The sequence below is a fragment of the Aethalodelphis obliquidens genome, unplaced genomic scaffold (assembly GCF_003676395.1).
Source record: "Aethalodelphis obliquidens isolate GAN/ISIS:26980383/991018 unplaced genomic scaffold, ASM367639v1 scaffold2, whole genome shotgun sequence".
In the NCBI taxonomy this organism is placed as follows: Eukaryota; Metazoa; Chordata; class Mammalia; order Artiodactyla; family Delphinidae; genus Aethalodelphis; species Aethalodelphis obliquidens.
Window position 1 is genome coordinate 78,270,518 of NW_020837946.1, and position 25,849 is coordinate 78,296,366.

At 40.0% G+C, this 25,849-nt stretch overlaps 1 protein-coding gene across 1 annotated transcript in view; it reads left to right on the top strand.

Annotated features, from left to right (window-relative positions):
• The window catches only part of NEB (nebulin), a 248,266-nt gene that overhangs the window by 72,382 nt on the left and 150,035 nt on the right, over nt 1-25,849 (top strand). The window contains exons 29-45 of the mRNA XM_027078303.1: nt 4,833-4,937; nt 5,694-5,801; nt 7,769-8,080; nt 9,094-9,300; nt 11,206-11,310; nt 12,842-12,949; nt 13,899-14,210; nt 14,777-14,983; nt 15,459-15,563; nt 15,750-15,857; nt 16,731-17,042; nt 18,186-18,392; nt 21,481-21,585; nt 23,018-23,125; nt 24,589-24,900; nt 25,028-25,234; nt 25,626-25,730. Of these exons, the coding sequence (XP_026934104.1) occupies nt 4,833-4,937; nt 5,694-5,801; nt 7,769-8,080; nt 9,094-9,300; nt 11,206-11,310; nt 12,842-12,949; nt 13,899-14,210; nt 14,777-14,983; nt 15,459-15,563; nt 15,750-15,857; nt 16,731-17,042; nt 18,186-18,392; nt 21,481-21,585; nt 23,018-23,125; nt 24,589-24,900; nt 25,028-25,234; nt 25,626-25,730 (3,033 nt within the window). The remainder of the gene's footprint in view (nt 1-4,832; nt 4,938-5,693; nt 5,802-7,768; nt 8,081-9,093; nt 9,301-11,205; nt 11,311-12,841; nt 12,950-13,898; nt 14,211-14,776; nt 14,984-15,458; nt 15,564-15,749; nt 15,858-16,730; nt 17,043-18,185; nt 18,393-21,480; nt 21,586-23,017; nt 23,126-24,588; nt 24,901-25,027; nt 25,235-25,625; nt 25,731-25,849) is intronic.

Genomic DNA, 25,849 nt, shown 5'->3' on the forward strand with positions numbered 1-25,849 from the left:
TTTCAGATTTTTCATCATTAGTGTATAGGAATGCCAGAGATTTCTGTGCATTAATTTTGTATCCTGCCACTTTACCAAATTCATTGATTAGCTCTAGTAGTTTTCTGGTAGCATCTTTAGGATTCTCTATGTATAGTATCATGTCATCTGCAAATAGTGACAGCTTTACTTCTCCTTTTCCGATTTGGATTCCTTTTATTTCCTTTTCTTCTCTGATTGCTGTGGCTAAAACTTCCAAAACTATGTTGAATAAGAGTGGTGACAGTGGGCAACCTTGTCTTGTTCCTGATCTTAGTGGAAATGGTTTCAGTTTTTCACCATTGAGGACAATGTTGGCTGTAGGTTTGTCATATATGGCCTTTACTATGTTGAGGAAAGTTCCCTCTATGCCTACTTTCTGCAGGGTTTTTATCATAAATGGGTGTTGAATTTTGTCAAAAGCTTTCTGTGCATCTATTGAGATGATCATATGGTTTTTCTCCTTCAATTTGTTAATATGGTGTATCACGTTGATTGATTTGCGTATACTGAAGAATCCTTGCATTCCTGGAATAAACCCCACTTGATCATGGTGTATGATCCATTTAATGTGCTGTTGGATTCTGTTTGCTAGTATTTTGTTGAGGATTTTTGCATCCATGTTCATCAGTGATATTGGCCTGTAGTTTTCTGTCTTTGTGACATCCTTGTCTGGTTTTGGTATCAGGGTGATGGTGGCCTCGTAGAATGACTTTGAGAGTGTTCCTCCCTCTGCTGTATTTTGGAAGAGTTTGAGAAGGATGGGTGTTAGCTCTTCTCTAAATGTTTGATAGAATTCGCCTGTGAAGCCATCTGGTCCTGGGCTTTTGTTTGTTGGAAGATTTTTAATCACAGTTTCAATTTCAGTGCTTGTGATTGGTCTGTTCCTATTTTCTATTTCTTCCTGATTCAGTCTTGGCAGGTTGTGCCTTTCTAAGAATTTGTCCATTTCTTCCAGGTTGTCCATTTTATTGGCATAGAGTTGCTTGTAGTAATCTCTCATGATCTTTTGTATTTCTGCAGTGTCAGTTGTTACTTCTCCTTTTTCATTTCTAATTCTATTGATTTGAGTCTTCTCCCTTTTTTTCTTGATGAATCTGGCTAATAGTTTATCAATTTTGTTTATCTTCTCAAAGAACCAGCTTTTAGTTTTATTGATCTTTGCTATCGTTTCCTTCATTTCTTTTTCATTTATTTCTGATCTGATTTTTATTATTTCTTTCTTCTTCTAACTTTGGGGTTTTTTTGTTCTTCTTTCTCTAATTGCTTTAGGTGCAAGTTTAGGTTGTTTATTCGAGATATTTCCTGTTCAAAAGTAGGATTGTATTGCTATAAACTTCCCTCTTAGAACTGCTTTTGCTGCATCCCATAGATTTTGGGTCATCGTGTTTCCATTGTCATTTGTTTCTAGGTATTTTTTTGATTTCCTCTTTGATTTCTTCAGTGATCACTTCGTTATTAACTAGTGTATTGTTTAGCCTCCATGTGTTTGTATTTTTTACAGATCTTTTCCTGTAACTGATATCTAGTCTTATAGCGTTGTCGTTGGAAAAGATACTTGATACAATTTCAATTTTCTTAAATTTACCAAGGCTTGATTTGTGACCCAAGATATGATCTATCCTGGAGAATGTTCCGTGAGCACTAGAGAAAAATGTGTATTCTGTTGTTTTTGGATGGAATGTCCTATAAATATCAATTAAGTCCATCTTGTTTAATGTATCATTTAAAGCTTGTTTTTCCTTATTTATTTTCATTTTGGATGATCTGTCCATTGGTGAAAGTGGGGTGTTAAAGTCCCCTACTATGACTGTGTTACTGTTGATTTCCCCTTCTATGGCTGTTAGTATTTGCCTTATGTATTGAGGTGCTCCTATGTTGGGTGCATAAATATTTACAATTGTTTTATCTTCTTCTTAGATCGATCCCTTGATCATTATGTAGTGTCCTTTGTCTCTTCTAATAGTCTTTATTTTAAAGTCTATTTTGTCTGATACGAGAATTGCTACTCCAGCTTTCTTTTGGTTTCCATTAGCATGAAATATCTGTTTCCATCCTCTTACTTTCAATCTGTATGTGTCTCTAGGTCTGAAGTGGGTCACTTGAAGACAGCAAATATATGGGTCTTGTTTTTGTATCCATTCAGCCAGTCTGTGTCTTTTGGTGGGAGCATTTAGTCCATTTACATTTAAGGTAATTATCGATATGTATGTTCCTGTTCCCATTTTCTTAACTGTTTTGGGTTCGTTAATTGTAGGTCTTTTCCTTCTCTTGTGTTTCTTGCCTAGAGAGGTTCCTTTAGCAGTTGTTGTAGAGTTGGTTTGGTGGTGCTGAACTCTCTCAGCTTTTGCTTGTCTGTAAAGGTTTTAATTTCTCCATCAAATCTGAATGAGATCCTTGCTGGGTAGAGTAATCTTGGCTGCAGTTTTTTCTCCTTCATCACTTTAAATATGTCCTGCCAGTCCCTTCTGGCTTGCAGAGTTTCTGCTGAAAGATCAGCTGTTAACCTTATGGGGATTCCCTTGTGTGTTATTTGTTGTTTATCCCTTGCTGCTTTTAATATGTTTTCTTTGTATTTAATTTTTGACAGTTTGATTAATATGTGTCTTGGCATATTTCTCCTTGGATTTATCCTGTATGGGACTCTCTGTGCTTCCTGGACTTGATTAACTATTTCCTTTCCCATATTAGGGAAGTTTTCAACTATAATCTCTTCAAATATTTTCTCAGTCCCTTTCTTTTTCTCTTCTTCTTTTGGAACCCCTATAATTCGAATGTTGGTACATTTAATGTTGTCCCAGAGGTCTCTTAGGCTGTCTTCATTTCTTTTCATTCTTTTTTCTTTATTCTGCTCTGCAGTAGTTATTTCCACTCTTATCTTCCAGGTCACTTATCCGTTCTTCTGCCTCAGTTATTCTGCTATTGATCCCTTCTAGAGAATTTTAAATTTCATTTATTGTGTTGTTCATCTCTGTTTGTTTGCTCTTTAGTTCTTCTAGGTCCTTGTTAAGCATTTCTTGTATTTTCTCCATTCTACTCCCAAGATTTTGGATCATCTTTACTATCATTATTCTGAATTCTTTTTCAGGTAGGCTGCCTATTTCCTCTTCATTTGTTTTGTCTGGTGGGTTTTTGCCTTGCTCCTTCATCTGCTGTGTGTTTCTCTGTCTTCTCCTTTTGCTTATCTTACTGTGTTTGGGGTCTGCTTTTCTCAGGCTGCAGGTTTGTAGTTCCCGTTGTTTTTGGTGTCTGTCTCCAGTGGCTAAGGTTGGTTCAGTGGGCTGTGTAGGCTTCCTGGTGGAGGGGACTAGTGCCTGTGTTCTGGTGGATGAGGCTGGATCTTGTCTTTCTGGTGGGCAGGTCCACGTCTGGTGGTGTGTTTTGGGGTGTCTGTGGCCTTATTATGATTTTAGGCAGCCTCTGTGCTAATGGGTGGGGTTGTGTTCCTGTCTTGCTAGTTGTTTGGCATAGGGTGTCCAGCACTGGAGCTTGCTGGTCGTTGAGTGAAGCTGGGTGCTGGTGTTGAGATGGAGATCTCTCGGAGATTTTTGCCGTTTGATATTATGTGGAGCTGGGAGGTCTCTTGTGGACCAGTGTCCTGAAGTTGGCTCTCCCGCCTCAGAGGCACAGCACTGACTCCTGGCTGCAGCACCAAGAGCCTTTCATCCACACGGTTAATTTGGGATGATTCGTTGTCTATTCATGTATTCTACAGATGCAGGGTACATCAAGTTGATGTGGAGCTTTAATCCGCTTCTTCTGAGGCTGCTGGGAGAGATTTCCCTTTCTCTACTTTGTTCTCACAGCTCCCAGGGGTTCAGCTTTGGATCTGGCCCCGCCTCTGGGTGTAGGTCGCTGGAGGGTGTCTGTTCTTCGCTCAGACAGGACGGGGTTAAAGGAGCCGCTGATTGGGGGCTCTGGCTTACTCAGGCCGGGGGTAGGGAGGGGCACAGAGTGCCAGGCAAGCCTGCGGCTGCAGAGGCCAGCATGACATTGCACTAGCCTGAGGCGTGCCCTGCGTTCTCCCGGGGGAGTTGTCCCTGGATCACAGGACCCTGGCAGTGGCGGGCTGTCTCTGGGGTCCGCGCTTTTAGCCGTGACTCGCGCCCGTCTCTTGATCTCCTTTAAGCAGCCTTCTTAATCCCCTCTCCTCATGCACCAGGAAAGAAAGAGGGAAGAAAAAGTCTCTTGCCTCTTCGGCAGGTCCAGACTTTTCCTGGACTCCCTCCCGGCTAGCCGTGTTGCACTAACCCCTTCAGGCTGTGTTCACGCTGCCAACCAGAGCCCTCTCCCTGCGCTCCGACCAAAGCCCGAGCCTCAGCTCCCAGACACGCCCGCTCCGGCGGGGCAGCAGACAAGCCTCTCGGGCTGTTGAGTGCCGGTCGGCACCGATCCTCTGTGCGGGAATCTCTCCGCTTTGCCTCCCGCACCCCTGTTGCTGTGCTCTCCCCCGAGGCTCCGAAGCTTTCCCCCTCCGCCACCTGCAGTCTCCGCCCACGAAGGGGCTTCCTAGTGTGTGGAAACCTTTCCTCCTTCACATCTCCCTCCCACTGGTGCAGGTCCCATCCCTACCCTTTTGTCTCTGTTTATTCTTTTTTCTTTTTCCGTACCCAGGTACGTGGGGGGTTTCTTGCCTTTTGGGAGGTCTGAGGTCTTCTGCCAGCATTCAGTAGGTGTTCTGTAGGAGTTGTTCCACGTGTAGATGTATTTCTGGTGTATCTGTGGGGAGGAAGGTGATCTCCGCATCTTACTCTTCCGCCATCTTCCTGGAAGTCAGCCATAATGCATTTTATTTTTGTGACTATGTGTTGCAGATCTTATACAAAGCTAAAGGAGAAGATGTGAAACATAAATATACGATGGGTCCTGATGTTCCTCAATTTCTCCAGGCCAAGTGCAATGCTTACAATATAAGTGATGTAAGTAGGGGTTTTGATGGGGTGTGAAATCCAGACCTGATGATAAAATAATAGAATTTTAGAGTATGACAGGGCTTTGACAATTTAGGTCAGTTTTCTCCATAGCCCCCATTAGAGCATATCCCATGATAATGGTTCTGTACCTCTTGAGTCGGCCTTTTCAAGTGTAGGACAACTCTAAAGGGTATAGCATTCTTCTTTGTGTCAAGCTCAACACATATTTCTCTAGTTTTCCTAGTTCTGCACATGGAGGAAGTTTTTATCCTCCAGAAAAATGAGGATAAATGAAACCCACCCCCCCCCTTTTTTTTTTTTTTAAGAACAACACTAAAATTTCTAAAGCTAACCACCAGGTCTTTCCTGGACCTTCCTTTCATAAGATTGAGCTTCATTTTCTCCAGTTGGTTCTCACATACTGTGGTTTCCAGAACCTTTATTACTCTCCTCTGGATCCACTCCAGTTTCTCAGTTTTCCTCTTCAATATGTGCCCAAACCAGACTTGGGTGAATGATTAGTACAGAGTCTAATAAGTTTATGCTATACAATTTCATGTATGACATTTTGCTCATGTGACTTCTGTTTTTTAAATTGAAGTATAGTTGATTTACCATTAATGTGACTTCTTAAAACTGTGTGCTATAGGAGATTCTTCTAGCTTCTATCTGGAAAAGAACAAAGCAATCCCAGCTGTTGAGGAATCAGTGTCGCTGATTACCCCAGAGCATGCTGACATCCTTTTTCCTTCTCCATCGCAGGTCTGTTATAAACGGGACTGGCATGATTTAATAGCCAAGGGCAACAATGTGCTGGGTGACGCTATACCCATCACTGCAGCCAAAGCATCGAGAAACATTGCCAGTGATGTGAGTAAAAATTTTAGGTGAAATCTGGGTGATTGTCATTTTTACAAAGTAATCAAATGGGTGCTTGTTAAAATGATACCACATTGAAAACAGTATGTTGAATTAATGACATTTAAATTCTCCGCAAAATATTGTTTTGAAAACCTGTCACTTTTTTTTTTTTTTCCCCTGTGGTACGCGGGCCTCTCACTGTTGTGGCCTCTCCCGTTGCGGAGCACAGGCTCCGGACATGCAGGCTCAGCGGCCATGGCTCACGGGCCCAGCTGCTCCGTGGCATGTGGGATCTTCCCGGACTGGGGCATGAACCCGTGTCCCCTGCATCGGCAGGCAGACTCTCAACCACTGTGCCACCAGGGAAGCCCTGAAAACCTGTCACTTTTTCAATGTTTTGTGATTCTTTTCAGTTGACCCCACTTGGTAGAGCTGTCATAAATCTGACAGTGGCTTTCTCTCCTGATTCATAGCCCAAATTACCTTCCCTGACACATTTCCCTGACAGCCCACATTTATTTTCAGGGAGAATACCCTACCTGCCACTAACATGTTAAATTCAGATGACTGCCTGCATTATAATTGTATTAAGAAGATTGAAAAAATGTTAAATAAAATGTACAGATTTTATAAACCAAATGGGAAAAAGCCCACTTTTCTAGAATATAATTTTGATTTATTTCATCTGTAATAGAAAAAGTATACACTTACACTTCTTCTCATCATTGAAAAACAAAATTTTCCAAAAGCACGCACACACCATAGATTTCACTGTCACACACTATTCCAGAGGCTACACTCTTCGTCTGACACAAGAAAAGAAAGAAACCACGTGTACAGACCATGTGGAAGATAGGGTGTAAGAATTCTACAGCCTTCCATGTAGGGATGGTACTGAAAATGTGTTCTTCAAAGCTTTGCACATCACTCTGAAATACATTTCTAGTTTAAGGAGAAAGTGACAGTCTAAAATATGACATTATCATTTTTATTTTTAGCCCTTACACAGAACTTTTTCTAACATGCCTAGAAATTACTTGATAATTCTTTTGCCTGCTAAACTCTTGTTTATAAATTGGTGCTTAAATGGCAGGAGCAGAGTGTCTTCAGAGTTTGGGTGGATTTGAATTCTCTTACATAAAAATTGAGGTTTTGATTTGTTACCTACTGTATAGCTCAGTCTACACCCCATTGCCGATCTCAGCGGTGAGAGACCTTGGACCGCAGAGCTTTTGCAGTCAGCTTTTACTGATGAGGAAAGGTCTTGGTGGTTCCTGCCCTTATTATATAGTTCCTTATTTCATGTGCAGCTGCTTCAGCAGTGAGCTTGGAGAGTAGCTGCTGAGAAATGGGGTTGGGTGAAAGCCTAGCTACCTGCCAAAGAAGAGGGTTTTTTTGTTTAACCATATTAGGTCAACTGAGACAACAAACATAGTAACATTTTCCATCCCCCACCCCAAAGAGATCTGAGTATAAACATCTTGCATGTACAGTTCTTTAGAGTTTCTTCTGCACCTTTTCCTGGACCAATCAGAATCGAAAACAGAAGTATTTCTAGTATTCTGTGATGTGAACTAACATGTTGGATTAGGAAAATTCACATCCCTGGAAAACCAAGATATATATTTGGAATGTCGTCTTATATTTTGGAATATGTTATGTTTATATTAAGTGTGAAAACTTAATAGAGTTGGCTCTATATAAAGTTTCACATGCAAATCATCTATAGCATTCGTAGCAAAGAAAAGAAACTGCTCCTGAATTTATCATGATACCCATTTATAACCCAGCAGTATTGGAAATAAATGCTTTCAGTCTAAACTTCCTGGGGTTGGGGGGCATGGGGTGTGGACTGTATTTCTTGGACAGTCTTCCAGAAAATCACAATATTCTGAATGCCTTTGCGTGTGAATATAATCGCTCCACCTAATGTTCCCAATGCTTAAGACTTTGCTAACCAAATTCTGCCTCCACAGTATAAATACAAGGAAGCTTACGAGAAGGCAAAGGGAAAGCATGTGGGTTTTAGAAGCCTCCAGGATGATCCTAAGCTCGTCCACTATACGAATGTGGCAAAGTTACAGTCTGATCGTGAATACAAGAAGAACTATGAAAACACCAAAACCAGCTATCATACCCCTGGGGACATGGTTAGCATTACAGCTGCAAAGATGGCCCAGGATGTTGCCACCAACATCAACTACAAGCAGCCGATACATCACTACACATACCTACCTGATGCCCTGAGTCTTGAGCATACCAGGAATATGAATCAAATTCAGAGTGATGTGAGTATGTATAACATTATAGACCTAGAGATGCTGGTACTGAACAGGTGATCATTTCTTCCTATTTTAGTAGACTTCACAATACAATAAGGTATTTGAAAAATGCACTTTAAAATATACAGTTGTCATTGAAAGAGTAACAAAGGCATGGTAGACACGCTGTGTTTTACTAGCTTTCTGTGCTCCTATCGCAATCATTGATATTATCTTTATTAACTTATGGGTCAAAGATAAAGCCATGTTCTACTAAGTACATAAGCCACCCTGGTTCTCAACAAAAGGAAATGGTTACTCCTGGTGGGCCTGCTTCAACAGCAATATGTATAATGCAAAATAGGAGCATTCTCTATTCTTTCTGAATTCAGGAATGTTCTTTTTTTTCTTCTTCTTCTATTTTTGAACTCAAGGTCACACTCTCATGCATGTAAATGTATGTAACGAGTCATCTAAAATGAACCAGGAGGGTTTTGTGATTGCAGCATGACTCATGGAGAGCTGCATGGGGGAGGGTGTTTAATATTCAGAGCATTTCCTGCTGCAGGAGCCAGGTTTTTGTAAGAATCATCCTTGGTAAAGGGAAAAAATTGTGTTCCTTTATTGTTGCTCAATGAGAATGTCTCTCTCCACCTGAGATGGAGGAGCTCAGGTGGACGGTGTGGGTGAAATTCAGAAGTTGTGGAGATTTCAGTGAAATCAAAAGGAAAGCCCAATTTATTGTCAGAAGAGACACTTTTTTTTTTTTTTTTTTTTTTTTTTTTTAGCAGTACCCATGGAAATATGTGGCCTACATTCTCTCCTGGAGTGTTAATGCACTCTAACAACAGAACTGCTTTTTCTTATGACCAAATTCTGAGTAAGAAGCTCTGTGGCAGAGATAGCCAAAAGCTCCAGTATAGACACAGGCATGCTGACAGGTTGCTCTTCATTCCCGCCCTGGATAGAATTACAGATTCCAGAAACAGCTCTTGAGTATGCACTAGGATATCCCCTCATCTGAGATTACTCTTTTACAGAATGTATATAAAGATGAGTACAACAACTTTCTCAAGGGCATTGGATGGATCCCTCTTGGTTCTCTGGAGGTTGAGAAGGCCAAGAAAGCAGGCAATGCATTAAATGAGAGAAAGTACCGACAGCACCCAGATACCATCAAGTTCACAAGTGTGCCTGATTCCATGGGCATGGTTTTGGCTCAGCACAATACAAAGCAGCTAAGTGATGTAAGTGGTTTTCCTTCAAAGAGTTTTTGTCCATGAATAACCCCATGACCAGTTACTCCACAATTCTTCTTAATTCAATTCATGAGTGTGCATCTATCTTAGCAAATCATCTGCTTTCAGAGGTATATCAAAAGGTTTTACTTTTGAAGCAACTTGGGACTTAAGAAGAACAGGAAGGAGAGAAGGACGATGTTCCAAGTTTGCTTTGTTTTCCAAATGTAGAGAGTCTATGTTATTTATAAGCAGACCCCTACACTATATATAGGAAATAAAATTATTTCTATTATAATCTGTGACCTTGTCTGAATTGCAAACCAAGATATATATTGCTCTCTCTCTCTCTCTCTCTCTATATATATATATATATAGAGAGAGAGAGAGAGAGAGAGAGAGAGAGAGTTGTAAGAGTTCTACCTAGCCAGATGAGGAGAAGGCTAATGTCCTAATCCCCTTGCAAAATAAATAGGGCGATATTCTGAGAGAGAGAAACACCTCTGGGGAAGAGTTAAGCAGTTTGCTTTCAGAGTCATCCAGAGTCTTTTTTCTGAGCCGAGGTCTATCTGGACCCTTTTTCTTAGTCAGAGGCTAATTACAATGCTCAGTGCTTCCCCTCATTTGATAATTTCAGAGTTCTAAGATACCTCCCCCAGAAAGAGTGGTAAGTAAAAAACAAAGAAGAGAGGACTTTTTGTGGCTTTAACCGCAGATATTCGAAGGTGGGGAATGCATTCTTCGGTTCAGATTTGAGGGTTTTCTGGATTTTATTTCTCAGACCAGTCCCACATTACCACAGATGTTTCAAGATTAATTCTATTCTAGTGGTACTAAATGGTGTAGATTGTTCTGATTTCTTTTGTACTGACCGAGGTGTCACTTCTCCCTGTGTTTTTCCAGTTAGCTAGGAAAACCCTAAACTCACGATATTAAGTCTTCCTCATCCCAATAAATGCCGTCAACATCTACCTAGTTACTCAAGCCTGAAACCTGGCAGTCACCATCGACACCTCCCCATGTGAACACCCCTCATCCAACGCCTCTACTGAGTTAGCCTCCCAAATCTCTCAGCCATCCTGTTGGAGAACTTCTCTGTCTTTCAGCTGCCACCAACCCTAGTTCTGGCCCCCATGTCTCACGTGGACAACTGTAATAATCCATTACCTGGACTCCCTGCCTGGGGCCACACAAAAACCAAAAAGACTGTCTTAAGACATAAATCAAATCATGTCCTTCTTATACTTAAAACCCCTTAGTAGCTTCTCCTTGAACTCAAAGTAAAATCTAAACTGTTGAAACTGTTTTTTTGGTTGAAAAAGCCCTCAGCTCTGTGCCCCCGCCCCCTCCTGTCTAATCCTCCTGGGACCCTGCTCAGCACATTCCAGCCCAGTGACCTTCAGTTCCTCAAGCTAGCCATGCCCCTTCTAGACCCAGGGCCCTGAATGCTCTTCTTCTGCCCGGACCCTTCCCTTTTCTTCAAGTTTGGGTGTAAATGTTACCTTTTTAGAGAGCCTTTGCTGACCCCCCACCCTGACCCTGTTCATTTCTTTCCTAAAGTTATTTAATTTACAACACATCACGAATTCTAGCTCTATCTTACGGTTTACGTGCTATTCTCTGTTTCCTCTATTGGACTATAAGCTCCAAGAGGACAGGTCTGCCTTTTTCTTTTTAACCACTTTAAACACAGAACCTACCATGCTGCCTATTGATCAGAGTGCTGTCCAATAAATATGGGTGGAATGAGCAATGAATATGTCTCCCAACACTCCCTCTGTGTGATAATGTAGCTAATTGCCTTATAAATGGAAAAACACAAACGATAGTCTTCCTTTTTAAAGGAACGTGTGCTAGATGAAACTTACATTATGTTAGCTAATACGATTTGCACGCTGCCTCCTTCGTTTTTAGGTGAACTACAAGGTGGAGGGAGAGAAACTGAAGCACAAGTACACTATGGACCCTGATGTACCGCAGTTTATTCAAGCCAAGGTCAATGCCTTCAACATAAGTGATGTGAGTATTTGGCCTGGTGCCCGTCTAGTATTGCTTACATGGGCCTCTCCTTTCCAGTTCTATATAACTAGCACTGGGAATTTTAGGGAGAGCAAACTGAGTGTGGACCCTTTGAGTCTTTGATGGAGGAGGTCATTGAGAGGACGTGATTGACAGGTGACCCTTGAGCTGGACCTGGGCAATTGGAGGCTCCTCACCCCCTCCCATCCTTGGAATGTAAGTTCTGCCCACTGTTCCCACAGTGGGAGCCATTTTCAAGGACACAGCCTTGAGAGACCAATGTGTTGTTGAGACCACTTGCACTGAATCCACTTGAGGCCTTAATAAACTTGTAAGGTTCTGACGGGCGGGTGTGAAGATCTACTTGTCTTGTGACTGCCCAAGACAACCCTCGAATGTAAGTTCCCTTGTTTATTAAACCTGCCGCCTACCAAGCTGGAGTGGTCAGCCTGTTTTTTCAGTCTCTCCTTGCCCTCCATGTACGGGGACCAATTTGTGAACCAACAGTCTCCAGATTGGATCCTTATCATAGAATATGAGACTAGAGCCTACCATACATTTCACTTAATGCGGACTTTTCCCAACTGTGGGCTATGACTCATTAGTGGGTTATAAAATCAATCTAGTAGGTTGTGTTCCATTTTTTAAAAAGTAAAACAAAATAGGACAGAGAGGATTGGAAAATACAGGAATGCATGGTCTGTAGTAAGGATAAGTATTGCTATTTCTATAACTTTTGTTTCAGTTATTTGTTAAAATTCTAAACTTCTAAACAAGTTTACCATGATTTTCTTTAGAAACTCTTCTTTGTATGTGACTAGCATCTCTCTCTCATTGGTGGTGATGTTTAAATTTACTATTATGAATTATTTCCTTTTGCTTTTAAAGCAAATTGGTAAATTCTAATTTAAATGCATAATCCAACCTGGATAAAATTGTTCATTTCTTAAAAGATGATTTAGTCATTCTTCCTAACATTTTAGGCTCTCTTTTATCTCCAAATAAACATTTTTTAAAGTACTCATTTCTATGCTTTTGGTTTATTTAAAACTTTTTCCTGCTTTTATAAGTAATATTTAAAAATTAATATTAATTAAAGCTGGGTGGTACTACATCTGAACTTTTAATTTTAGTACCCACATCTTTCTGTAAGTTTAAAATGTTTCATTATAAAAAATACAAGAAAATAAAAGCATTGCATGCTTATTATAGAAAAATTGGAAAATATAGAAAATTATGAAAAAATTAAAATCTTCTGTTATCCCACCTTCAAAGCAATACCTTTCCATTGCTTTTTTTAATGCACACATATACATTTTTTACAGCAGTTGAGATCATACTGTGTATATAGTTTACTGATTTTTTTTTAAAGAATAATAGATTTCTAAAAGATGAACTTAGAGCCCTAACTCTGGATTCTTTTAATAGAAAGGGATATATTATGACATGTTTTATAAGAAAGATTTTGGTTTCCTGTTTCATTCCTCTTTTAATTATGTCAGATAATAAAATAATCTTTCCTTTTTTCAAGGCTAAGTATAAAGCAGATTGGAAGAAAACCCTTGCTAAGGGCTATGATTTGAGACCAGATGCCATTCCAATTGTTGCTGCAAAAAGTTCAAGGAATATTGCTAGCAATGTAAGTCTAATTTGAAAGTAGTAAACTCTCTTTATATTTAAAAAATATTTACATGGTGTATGAGGTTATATGAGCTATATTAGGAAGCAAATAAAAAATTGTAGTATAAAAATAATTCCTAATATCTTAGGTACCAGTGATTTTTTTATCTTAAAAATATTTAAAAACTCAGTAAGTTGTTACAAAGAAGATAATTTTTTTAAACTGTCAAATACATGGAATTCTCATTAGTATTATTATTATGAACTTGAAAACTGCTTTTTATTTGGATTTTGTTAAGAAAAAAGCCTTGGTATACTAAAATATTACTAAATCAAGAAAGTCTCCCAGTATTTTAAAAGAATACAATTTTTTGATAATATAATTTCCATAAAGAAAAAAATCTGGTGAAATATGGAAAACCAGGAAGAATTATATATTAAACGACAGCATTTCAGTTACCTGCTTACTTATTTACTTAATTAATTAATTACTTTTTATAAATTAAGTTATATTTTCTATAGGAATTGATATACCTTGATAGAGTAGAAATTCATTTGGAGTCCAATATACTAATTTTTATAATGTCTTTGCTGCAATTTACTCAGAATTATGCAAATAGTTTATAAGGTGATGCAAATTAATCATAGAAACAGATAATAAAAACTATGTTCACCAAATCCTTAATAAACTTTTCAGGAACCTTTGTTTGTATTCAAAGAATCCACCTATGAATAAATATAAACTACAATTTATTCCATTCTTAATTATCCCCAGAGCAGATCTCAAGACCATCCATTGGAAATACTTTGCTAGTTGTTTACTTAAAAATACTAAAAAACTTAGGTGTTACCTAGATTCAGAATGAATTTGGCTATTGCTTAATTTGTGATATAAATTCAGTTTAATGCTTTAGTATTTCATACAATCTACCCTATCAAACTTCTGTCTGCCCTTCTTTTTCATGTAGTTCAAATATAAGGAGGCCTACGAGAAAGCCAAAGGCAAACAAATTGGATTTCTCAGTCTTCAGGATGATCCTAAACTGGTTCACTACATGAATGTAGCCAAAATACAGTCAGATCGTGAGTACAAAAAGGGCTATGAAGCCAGCAAGACCAAGTATCACACCCCCTTGGATATGTTCAGTGTGACAGCAGCCAAGAAATCTCAGGAGGTCGCCACCAACACCAACTACAGACAACCCTTCCACCACTACACCCTGCTGCCTGATGCCTTGAACGTGGAGCATTCCAGGAACGCGATGCAGATTCAAAGTGACGTATGTAGCAGTCATCAGATTGTCAGCATAAAATTAGTTATCCATTTCTAGCTGACGGCTAAGAAGAACTAGAAATCAGCAATTCCATTTACTCCATCCTAAACCTGGTTGGACTCACTGTAATTAGGGATCCTCTCCAGAATTTGGAGTTTTAGGATTTCACTCATTTGAACTATATATATAGTTTTCTTTAGTTATTATGTATATATATACTTAAACTTTGGAAGTTAGACCCAATATATGTTGTATTCTGTGAAAGACTAACAGGTCCAAATGGGTGCTATATAATATCCTTTCCAGTGCAAAATTCTGTTAACGTTCCCCCCAAGAAAGTTAAATTTTTAAAGGAATTATTGGGTCAGGATTTTCTGTTCAAAACCACCATGAATACAATCACTTTGTAATTAATTTTTTTCTGAAGGATGGTAGGGAATAAAAAGCAGGTTATTCTCCCAGTCCCCCCATCCTTTTTTTTTTCCTCTTTTTAAAAATGAGCAAATCATCTGGTCAAAGAAACCCATGCCCTGACTCTTTCTGAAACGAGAATTTCCTTTTTCGTTGTGAAGAATCTGTACAAATCCGACTTCACCAATTGGATGAAAGGGATCGGCTGGGTGCCCATAGAGTCACCAGAGGTGGAGAAGGCAAAGAAAGCAGGAGAGATTCTTAGCGAGAAGAAGTACCGCCAGCACCCTGAGAAGCTAAAGTTCACATACGCCATGGACACACTGGAACAAGCACTAAACAAAAGTAACAAACTGATTATGAACAAGGTAAGAACTCACCTGCTGGCCTCAGCCTCAGAACCCCTGCAGTGCTCAGACCATTGAACCAGGCAGTGCCACTTCGACCTTCATCAGCGTTTTCATCTTTCTGATGGTCGTGGTCGTGGCGGTGGTGGTAGGAGGGGGCAGTCTATAACCGTCATCGTGTCTAGAGAGCTCCCACTTACACCAACCCCAGGCTGTCTGTCAACCTCATGCTGAGTGTGTGCTAGAACCACGAAACTCTATGTAATGTGTGGTTGGAGCAAGATAGCCTTTGTTGTTTCAGTGGAAGAGGGCTCCCTTGTTTGCTGATTTTTAAAATCATGTGTCCAGTCTCATCAGCCCATCTTCTTGCTATTTCATTCATTTTCCAATATCAGATTTAACCTCTTCTACCATGGAGATGTGAGTCTCTTCCTCTTGATAGCACATTGCAGATTTGTCCTGCTGTACAGTCATGTGCCTGCCTTTCTTGTTGTAGAGGCTCTACACTGAAAAATGGAACAAAGACAAGACCACCATTCACGTCATGCCTGATACTCCAGGCATTTTACTCTCCAGAGTCAACCAAATCACCATGAGTGATGTGAGTAGATTAACAACAACAACAAAGATGCAGGGAGTGGTGGGGTGGTGGCAGGGGGAGGGAAGAGTTTGAAGGGAACTAGTAGTTGTGGAATATCTGTCTTCCACATGACAACCTCTTTAAAATTAGGGTCCCCATTCTAACGTGACTAACAAGATGCTGGTGGTTTTCTACTTCATCATTTAGAAACTGTACAAAGCTGGCTGGGAAGAAGAAAAGAAGAAAGGATATGACCTGAGGCCTGATGCCATTCCAATAAAGGCTGCAAGAGCCTCCAGAGACATTGCCAGTGATGTAAGTGCTTTCACTGATGCTTATTTAGTCTAAACGAGAAAAAGAGCAAATGAGCCAAGCTCATGTGTATGCAGGAGCTGTAATCAGCTCTGTCCAGTGTTGGTGGGACCACTGTCCCATGTAACACACAAGACACCTCCCTTCACCCAGTCCAAGGATGCTCTAATTATTTGTTCATCATTCAATGTAAAAAGTGACAGGGTCTTGTTAAAATAAGTTACTTTTAGAGTGCTTAAGTTGTTTATGGGCAATTCCTAGCAAACATAGGGATGTGATCTATGCACTTTACCCAGAAGATCCATTACCAAGCTCTTTCCTGAATGTAGAGGTGCACCATGAAAAGTGGTGCCTGGAGCCTTTTCCGCTGGTTACACAGCAGAGTGGGAAAAGCTGCTTTTCTACATAACCCTAAAACAACTTATTTACACATCACTTTAACTCTAGATGATTTTTTCCCCTCATGGACTCAAGTCTGTCAAGAAATTTGAAGTAAAAATATTTTGCTCCTGGGGCTTCCCTGGTGGCGCAGTGGTTGAGGGTCCGCCTGCCGATGCAGGGGACACGGGTTCGTGCCCCGGTCCGGGAAGATCCCACATGCCGCGGAGCGGCTGGACCCGTGAGCCATGGCCGCTGAGCCTGCGCGTCCGGAGCCTGTGCTCCGCAACGGGAGAGGCCACAACAGTGACAGGCCCGCGTACCGCAAAAAAAAAAATTTGCTCCCAGTCCCCCCACCCCGCCAACAACTCCTCCCTTTGTAAGTTTAGAGTAGCTCTAAAACCCTACACCTATGACAAAGCTAATGGCACGTAGTGAATTATATTTTGTTCTCTTTCTTTCACTATCTTCATCACCATGTTTCTTTTCCATCCACAGTACAAGTACAGGCAAGCCTATGAACAAGCCAAAGGGAAACACATTGGCTTCCGGAGCCTAGAGGACGACCCCAAGTTGGTGCACTTCATGCAAGTGGCCAAGATGCAGTCAGACCGGGAGTACAAGAAGGCGTACGAGAAATCCAAGACATCCTTCCACACCCCGGCGGACATGCTCAGCATGGTGGCAGCCAAGAAGTCTCAGGAAGTGGCCACCAACGCCAACTACAGGAACGTGATCCATGCCTACAACATGCTTCCTGATGCCATGAGCTTTGAATTGGCCAAAAACATGATGCAGATTCAAAGTGATGTACGTGACAGCCACAACATTTGCAGAGCATTTACTTTGGATAATAAGCAAATCATGAAAGACCATAAGTAATGACATTTTGAAAATCCTGAAAGAAATTCATATGTAATTTCCCAATGAGGTGTTTCAGTTTTTACCTTAGATTGAATTTATTTTTTTAACACAAAAGGCATGAACCCTATCTATTATTGTTGTGAGCATTATTGGATGCTAGATCAGCCATAACACATGAAATTTGGTTTCAGAAAGAATGTGTTGAAGGAAATATATCTAGCAGAGAGAGTCAGAAGTATAAAAAGTTCCTGATTAAGGAGTAAGAGGTAAAACAGAAAGTCAGGTAACTTGAGAGCTACTGTCCCTCACTCCCAGCCAGCTTTCATTTCCAGCTTTATAATTGCATGTCTTACTTACTGATGAAATAGTAAGGAGGTGATGGCTGAAACAGCTATTAGAATAAATGTGAGGAAGGCACAGAGAGTGTAAAGCCAAGAATTGAGCTATAGAGGCCCTTTGGTGGCTGGGGAAAGTGAATATAAATTATGAACCAAATGCAGACCATGCCGAGCCTATATTTCTCTTTGGAAATGTAAGAGATGAGCTATAGCTGGGGAGGTACATAAGTACCCAAATGAAAGCAACCGTGGTACAGTTATAGGGGAAAATGTCTGATTTGAGGGGAAAAAAATGAAATTTGCACAAAGTATCAGTGAGGTTTCTGGCATACCCAAAGGAGTTGTAACCATGGTGGCTGCTCAAAGGCTTATAGCAAAAGAGAGAAATGGAGTCCTCTAAGTCTCGTATTAACCAAGGGGACTTGGGGATTTTTGTAAGAAAGTTAGTCCAGCATGGTCACCTTTCTTGAGATAGTAGTCACATGGTAGATTGATCTATTTGGTATTTCTTAGCACTTTTTCTTTATGAAGGCATTGAGAGAAGCAAATAAATCACCAAGATATTGCTGCTTGTTTTAAATTCCTCATGCAAGGAAATGTAAAAAAAAATAAAGTTTAGGGTTAAAAGTAATTAAAGTTGAATATACTATCAGTTGAAAACTGAAGTGGAACTTATGGAATATTAAATACCCGCTCATGGTTCTTGGAAGATTTGGTTTCTTCTCATCCTCGAACTTTTCCTCTTTTGCAGAATCAGTACAAAGCTGACTATGCTGACTTCATGAAGGGCGTTGGATGGCTCCCTCTGGGCTCCCTGGAGGCTGAGAAAAACAAGAAAGCCATGGAGATTATCAGTGAAAAGAAGTACCGCCAACACCCAGACACTTTGAAGTATTCCACCTTGATGGACTCAGTGAACATGGTTTTGGCCAAGAATAATGCAAAAATTATGAACGAAGTAAGTCTTTCAATAATGTAGTGTTTCATAAGCATCAGGAATAAGCCAGGCATAGCCTACATTTAATCGACAGGTTTTGATAACAGTTTTACAGCATCATAATTAATGTTTCCTCTACCTTGAAAAAGGGTCTTGTAGTTAAAAAAACAAACAAAAAAGATAGAAATTAGTCCTAATAAGTGCCCTCTCCAAATGCTCAGTGAACCACCCTACCTAATAGACATAACAAAATAAGTATGGACTCTTTTCTTTTGATGCAGATCTTGAAAATGAGTCCCATTTGTCTAAGGCGAAGTTAGTAGAAGCTCATTATGCTGAATCAGTAGACTGTAGGGCTGATGATAACAGCTGGGTGTTGCAGCCCACCCCTGCTTCCTTGCTCTTTTGATGGAATAAAAGAAAACTAGATTACATGGCTGTAGCAGCATTCTGAGCCAGGACCTTCTCTGGGCAATGCTGAGAGCGATAGCTCTCCACTAGTACTTCCCTGGATCATTAATGACTCCAGCCTTCAGAAAAGCCTTGCTGTAGTTTGACATAATTAGCCATAATTTGATTTCAGGACCAACAAGTACATCACCCTTGGACATCTGTTTTTAAGTTGCAAAAATAAAATAATTGCAACAGCATTGGTTATATTTTGTGGATCATAATTAGAAATGCCATTGATTAACCAAAAAGGGGAAAAATAATTTGGATCTGAACATGAAACGATTGCAGGAAATGATGTAGAAAGATAGAGCTGTATTACGCTAAGTCTCTGAGTAAATCCCCTGGAGTCTTCTGAGAAAGAATTTTGTCAAGAAGACCAACCTCTTTGGAAAGGACTTGTTGACACAAGGCAAAAGTCTCAGTGCCCCTTTTAAGACTTAGAATTTAAACCACCACAAACATACATTTACTTTTTAAATATTAAATTAAGCCTTTCATCTTTTCAGTGTTAAAGATTACCATTTTAAAATAATCATGCCAAGATGAGAATCACAGAAATAGCAAATGCTAACACTGAGAGATATCTTGGTGGTCATCAGGTTGAACCCCTTCCTTGCAGAGTTGAGGAAAGGGTGGCCCAGAGAGGCAAGGCACCTCCCTTAAAGACACACAGCAGGTCAATGACCTGGTCTGGACTAGAACCAGTACTCTAATGACTAACTATTGCTCTTTCCATTAGAATTGTGCTTCCAATACTATAATCACTAGCCACATGTGATGACAAATCTCAATAAATTAATATTAATAATTTGTTCTTCATTCACATTAGCTACATTTCAAGTGACTGATAGCCCCGTGTGGCTAGGGACTGTCGTGTTGATGACACAGATGACACAGGACATTTTCATCATTGCATAGTTCTATTGGATCGTGCTGGTCTTGATCAGAAGTCAGAAAATTAGTTTTTGTAAATAAAATTTTATAGGAACACAGCCACAGCTATTCATCTGCATATCATCTGTGGCCGCTTTTGCACTGCAACAGCAGAGCTGAGTAGTTCATAACAGAGATTCTGTGGCCCACAAAGCCTAACATTATTTACTATCTGGCTCTTTACGTTTACTGACCCCTGATCTAGAAAAAGACTCTAGCAGAAGTTTTGGTTTTGTTTTTTAATCAAACCTGGCTAAAACAAAGAGGTAGCATTTTTCACCTATAAGATTTGCAAAGATTAAAAAAGTTGTGTGATATACAGTATTGGAAAGGGAGTTAATGTAAACTTCTAAGCAACAGTTTTTGTTAATATTTGTTAAAATTAAAACTTCAGTTGCCCAATACCCTTCAGAAATCCTCATGTATGTGCAAAGATGTACACACATACATACACACGGTAATACTTTTTGCAGGTTAGGGTCCCCAAAAAGAGATGCTGAGATGGAATTTGGAGTACAGGGCATTTTTCAGGGATCAGTACCAGTGAGGGGACTTGAGGATATGGGGAGGAGGAAGGGTAAGCTGTGACAAAATGAGAAGAGTGGCATGGACATATATACACTACCAAACGTAAACTAGATAGCTAGTGGGAAGCAGCCGCATAGCACAGGGAGATCAGCTCGGTGCTTTGTGACCACCTAGAGGGGTGGGATAGGGAGGGTGGGAGGGAGGGAGACGCAAGAGGGAAGAGATATGGGAACATATGTATATGTATAACGGATTCACTTTGTTATAAAGCAGAAACTAACACACCATTGTAAAGCAATTATGCTCCAATAAAGATGTAAAAAAAAAGGGGGGGGGCAAGAGGGGTCCGACTGTGATGCCAGCCCTACAAAGCCTATGCCAGTGCCCCAGAGGTCTCTTGAGTATATACGGCCTGCCGGACGTGTCCTGAACTGGGTGGAATGGCCAGGCCTTTGTACCACCACTCTGATGAGTAACTGGATGGCCACCAGGGAAGGGTGTGCTCTTGAGTGAGGCAACAAAACCTTGAAGCAACTGACAGTTTGGAGGCTGTCTGCCAATAGTTGGTGCAACCAGTCCTTCCTTGAGTGAGTGTCTGGGTTGTACATCTCCAGGCCCACCACAAAGATCATGGCATCATTGCTTATAGTAGAAAAAAACTGGAAACAACAAATTAAATGTCTATCAAAGGAGAACTGGTTAAATCAATTGGGTTACACCTCTTCATGGAATACTGCACAGCTCTTTAAATGAATGAAGTAAATTGTTAAGAGGGCTAAAAGATGTCTAACCTATAATATTAAGTAAAAAAGCAAGATGTAAAACATGTTTTATATAACCTCATTTATATTAAAAAAAGGACTATATGTGGACTTTAATACGCATAGAAAATTTTAGGATGGAGATGCTATATCCAGGCTGTAAAATAGGAAGGCAAGACATTTTACTTTCCATCTGACATCCTCTCCACTGTCTTGTTTGAATGAGCACCTTTTTCCTTTAAATTTTTTAAAAATAAGAGCCAGCTAATAAAAACACATAAAATATTGATATTTGTGTACAATAATATATATGTACTGACTTCCTTTAAAACTTTTAAATACTAACTTCCATTGCTTTTTTCTTCTCTTTCTTTTCTTTCTTTTTTCCTTCCTTTCTTCCTTCCTTCCTTTTTTCTTTTTTTTTTTCTTTCCAGCACCTCTACAAACAAGCATGGGAGGCTGACAAGACCAAAGTCCACATCATGTCTGATATCCCCCAGATTATTCTGGCAAAGGCAAATACAATTAATATGAGTGATGTGAGTATAATTCCTCCAGTTGTCATCTTTCTTTCCTGCCTATTTGAACCAATCAAAACAAATTAACTAATTAATGGCTCGATTTTGAGAATGACTGTTTTGACAGTGAGTGGGAACCCACAAATGAGAATCTTTCTAATCTTGCTTTGCTAAGAGTAGGAGTAGGCCTGTTGATGGGACAGCAGTTAGGAATTCGAAGGGCAGTTGGATTTTGTTCTAGGAGTAGGTACTTCTTATCAAACTAAGAGAAGTAAAGAGAGTGGTTTAGAGCCCAGGATAAGAGATAAGGAAAGAGTGAATCCCAGGACTTTCTTAAAGAGTCCCTCTACCAAGCTTTTGAAATGATTCTAAAGAGGCAGTCTTGGGAAAAGTTAAATGGAAAGGGAAGAATAACATTTGGAAGAATTTAGGTCAAGCCCCGTAAGGAATTTAGGTCAAGCCCCGTAAGGAATGTAATGTTCTAACTTACTGTTAGAAGCTTCATAGGTGTTTTATTTCACTTCCTTTCTCATCCTAACCAGTTGCCAGGAAACCCTCAAATCCTACCAGTTTTTTTAAAAAAGATTTATTTATTATTTATTTATTTATAATAAATGCTGCATCGTGTCTTAGTTGCGGCACGCGGGATCTTCATTGAGGCGTGCGAGATCTTCGTTGCAGCACACGGGCTTCTCTCTGGTTGTGGCATGTGGTTTTCTCTCCTCTAGTTGTGGCTTGCAGGCTCCAGGGTGGGTGGGCTCTGTAGCCGTGGCACATGGGTTCCAGAGCACATGGGCTCTGTATTTTTGCCGCTTGCAGGCTCTCTAGTTGAGCTGTGCGGGCTCAGTAGTTGTGGCATGCGGGCTTAGTTGCCCCACGGCATGTGGGATCTTAGTTCCCTGACCAGGGATCAAACCCGGGTCCCCTGCATTGGAAGGTGGATTCTTTACCACTGGACCCCAGGGAAGTCCCTCTACCAGTTTTTTTCTTTTGTTTGTTTGAATTACACAGGGATTTGGCATTGTTGACTTCTTTTTGAATTGTAGTATCCACACAGTTATATACATAAAAGTGTCAATTGCAAAACAGTGAAGTCTTTTGATTTAAGAACATGGCTGTTTTGTATTCTTCTCTTGACTCTTATTTGACAAAATGCATCAGTAAGAATCTACTGGGCTTTCACATTTTTAAAAAGCATATTTACAACCTAATAGAGACGAGTAGCTCTTATTTTTTCTGGTGGTTTTTTGAAGATGTTTTAATTTGTAATAGATTTTGTTTTCAAACACAGTTATGTTACTTGTGAGAGCATTTAGCCCTTGAACCACCAATGAAGCATTCTGCTGAAAGATTAAAAAAAAAAAAAAGATGCTGCAGTGCCACTATACTCTTTTAAAATAAACCCAGACTTTCCTATTTAGAAGAAAACTATTTCCTTTGCCTCTCTTTCCAGAAACTCTACAAACTTTCTTTGGAAGAGTCTAAAAAGAAAGGGTATGATCTCAGAACTGATGCCATTCCTATCAAAGCTGCCAAAGCCTCAAGAGATATTGCAAGCGATGTAAGTCTGAAGGAAAGTGGTCACCTGACTGGGGGTTTCTAATCTACCAAAATAATAAGGGCTGAGTTTTAGAAACACTGAGTGAATAAAATATGAGAAAGAAAGCATGCCTGCTAACAATAGTCCCATTCTGTTCTGTGAATGCTTCTTAGCCTTGCTCTTGTGTTTTCTCTGGTATTCTGAAAAAACAGAATGCCAGCTACATTATGACCACCTTTGTACTCCATTACCAAGGCTATGGCCAGTAGAAATCGAAAGCCCTTCACTAAGTTTTCTTAACACTTGTGTTGTTCCTGCCTCCTGCCTCTTAGGCTCTGTCTTCCCAACAGGATGTGCCAGGAAATGGTGTGCTGGGAGTCCTGATCTTTTGTGCTCATGATAGCTGATTATTAAATAATCATGAATTTTGCAAACCAGTTGTTAAACTATTGATAGCTTGATATCAACTATAGTGGGAGAACTTACACCACAGAAATTGGCAAACACTACAAATCAGGGCTTTTTTTTCCCCCAGAGAGCTGGTGTGCCAACACACCATTGCCATAACACATCACCTTTATGAAACTCAATTCTTTCATTTGATTGTTTCCACAAGAAATCTACTCACAGTGAACATTTAATGATTTGGGGGTAATGAGAGGAGCACATTCAGAGCTCTCGTTCCTTAGCCATCCCCCAGGTCTACTTTCTCTTTCCTCTTCCATCTCTGCTCTTCATTTTTCCTACCTACCCATCCCTATCCCACTCCTACATTGTCCTGAGGACTCCAAACTTCTCCCTCTATTGTGCTGGAGTCATTTGGCTCTCCCAGCTCCTAACCCCTAAGTTGTACACCCGAACCCACAAGAGATAGGCAGAAGAAGAAGTTTCCCATGCATCAGGATCTCCCCATGAAAGAGGGAACTTGGTGATAAATAGTAAAATTTCTTCCCCATTATACCAGAGTAGAGAGTCTTAAAAGAAAAAAACCTCCACAAATATAAAGCTGCCCTAAAATTATACTGTGTATCTCATAACTAAGCCTCTTCTCATCAGTGAAAGACTGGCTGGATGATTTTTCAGGGCAACATTAAACTGCTTAGAACATTCTGCTTTTTTTTCTCTCATTTGCTGTACACTTATTACCTACTAAATGTTCTTTAACAACAGGGTATGTGTGAAAATCTGGGTGGTGTATCATCACAAGATCCATGTTCTAAGCTTTAATGACTTTAGCAAGTCACTCACCCCTCTGGCCTCAGCTTACTGTTCTCTAAAATGGGGGCAGTAACAATAACCTTGCTGTCTACCTCACAAGGTATAGTTGTGATGATCAACTTACACAAATAAATGTGAAAAAAGTGTTTTGTGAACTGTAGAATTCTATAAAAGTATCCCTTTTTATGAAATACAGAATATTGACACTAGAATGATTTCTGGTCAAGGGAATTGCTCTGAATAAATATTCAAATTTTTCTTCACAGTATAAATACAAACACAATTATGAAAAGGAGAGGGGGAAGATGGTTGGTTTCCGCAGTCTTGAGGATGATCCCAAATTAGTCCATTCCATGCAAGTGGCCAAGATGCAATCTGATCGGGAGTACAAGAAAAACTATGAGAAAACCAAGACCAGCTACCACACCCCTGCCGACATGCTCAGTGTCACGGCCGCCAAGGATGCCCAAGCCAACATCACCAACACCAACTACAAGCACCTGATTCACAAGTACATCCTCCTTCCAGACTCCATGAACATCCAGCTGTCCAAGAATATGAATCACATACAGAGTGATGTAAGGCTCTCTTCTTTCTGAGTGATGGTTGCATTCTTAGCATGAGAATGGAGATTACAGGCTCCTGTGCCACAGTTTTGTATCTAAATTGATAAGGTAAAGTAGAAAGTGCTTCTTCTCTTTATAGAATGAATATAAGCAGGACTACAATGAATGGTACAAAGGGCTTGGCTGGAGTCCAGCTGGTTCCCTAGAAGTGGAGAAGGCCAAGAAAGCAACTGAAAATGCCAGTGATCAGAAATACCGCCAGCACCCTAGCAACTTCCAGTTTAAGAAGCTGAATGACTCCATGGACATGGTTCTTGCCAAGCAGAATGCGCATACCATGAACAAGGTAGACAGAACACCTATCCTTCCTTGTAGCTCCCAGCCAGACAGGGCTAGCAGTCTCTGGTTCTTGTCTGGGAAATTTAATTTGGGCCCACCACTTCTATGCAGTGGCAAACAGTACCAGAGCACTCCCCTACACCATATTCTTCTGCTCCCAACCTCTTATTTTTATTTTACTTGCCCTTCTAATTAAGTTAGAAATTATTTGTTCTTTTAAATTATTTTTTTAAGTCTGAGTTTATTTTTGGTGTCTTTTCTGAATCATATACTACTTTAGTTACTAAGTTAACTTAATCTAATTCAAATTGAGTGCATTCAAATATTGTTATATTTTTTCTTTCTTGTTTGTCCTAAAAAGTTATTAAATTTTAAATGTATGCTTTTTAACTTTCTAGTACCTATACACCGTTGATTGGAACAAAGATAAAACCAAGGTTCATGTGATGCCAGATACACCAGACATTTTACAAGCCAAGCAAAATCAAATACACTACAGTCAGGTAAAGCTACATAAAAATTTTGCTTGAAACTAATTGAACGTTTTAAATGATGGCATGGTATATCATTGATGTAAATGCTGAAGCAGTGGAAATGAATGACTCAAACTGGCTAGCGTAGG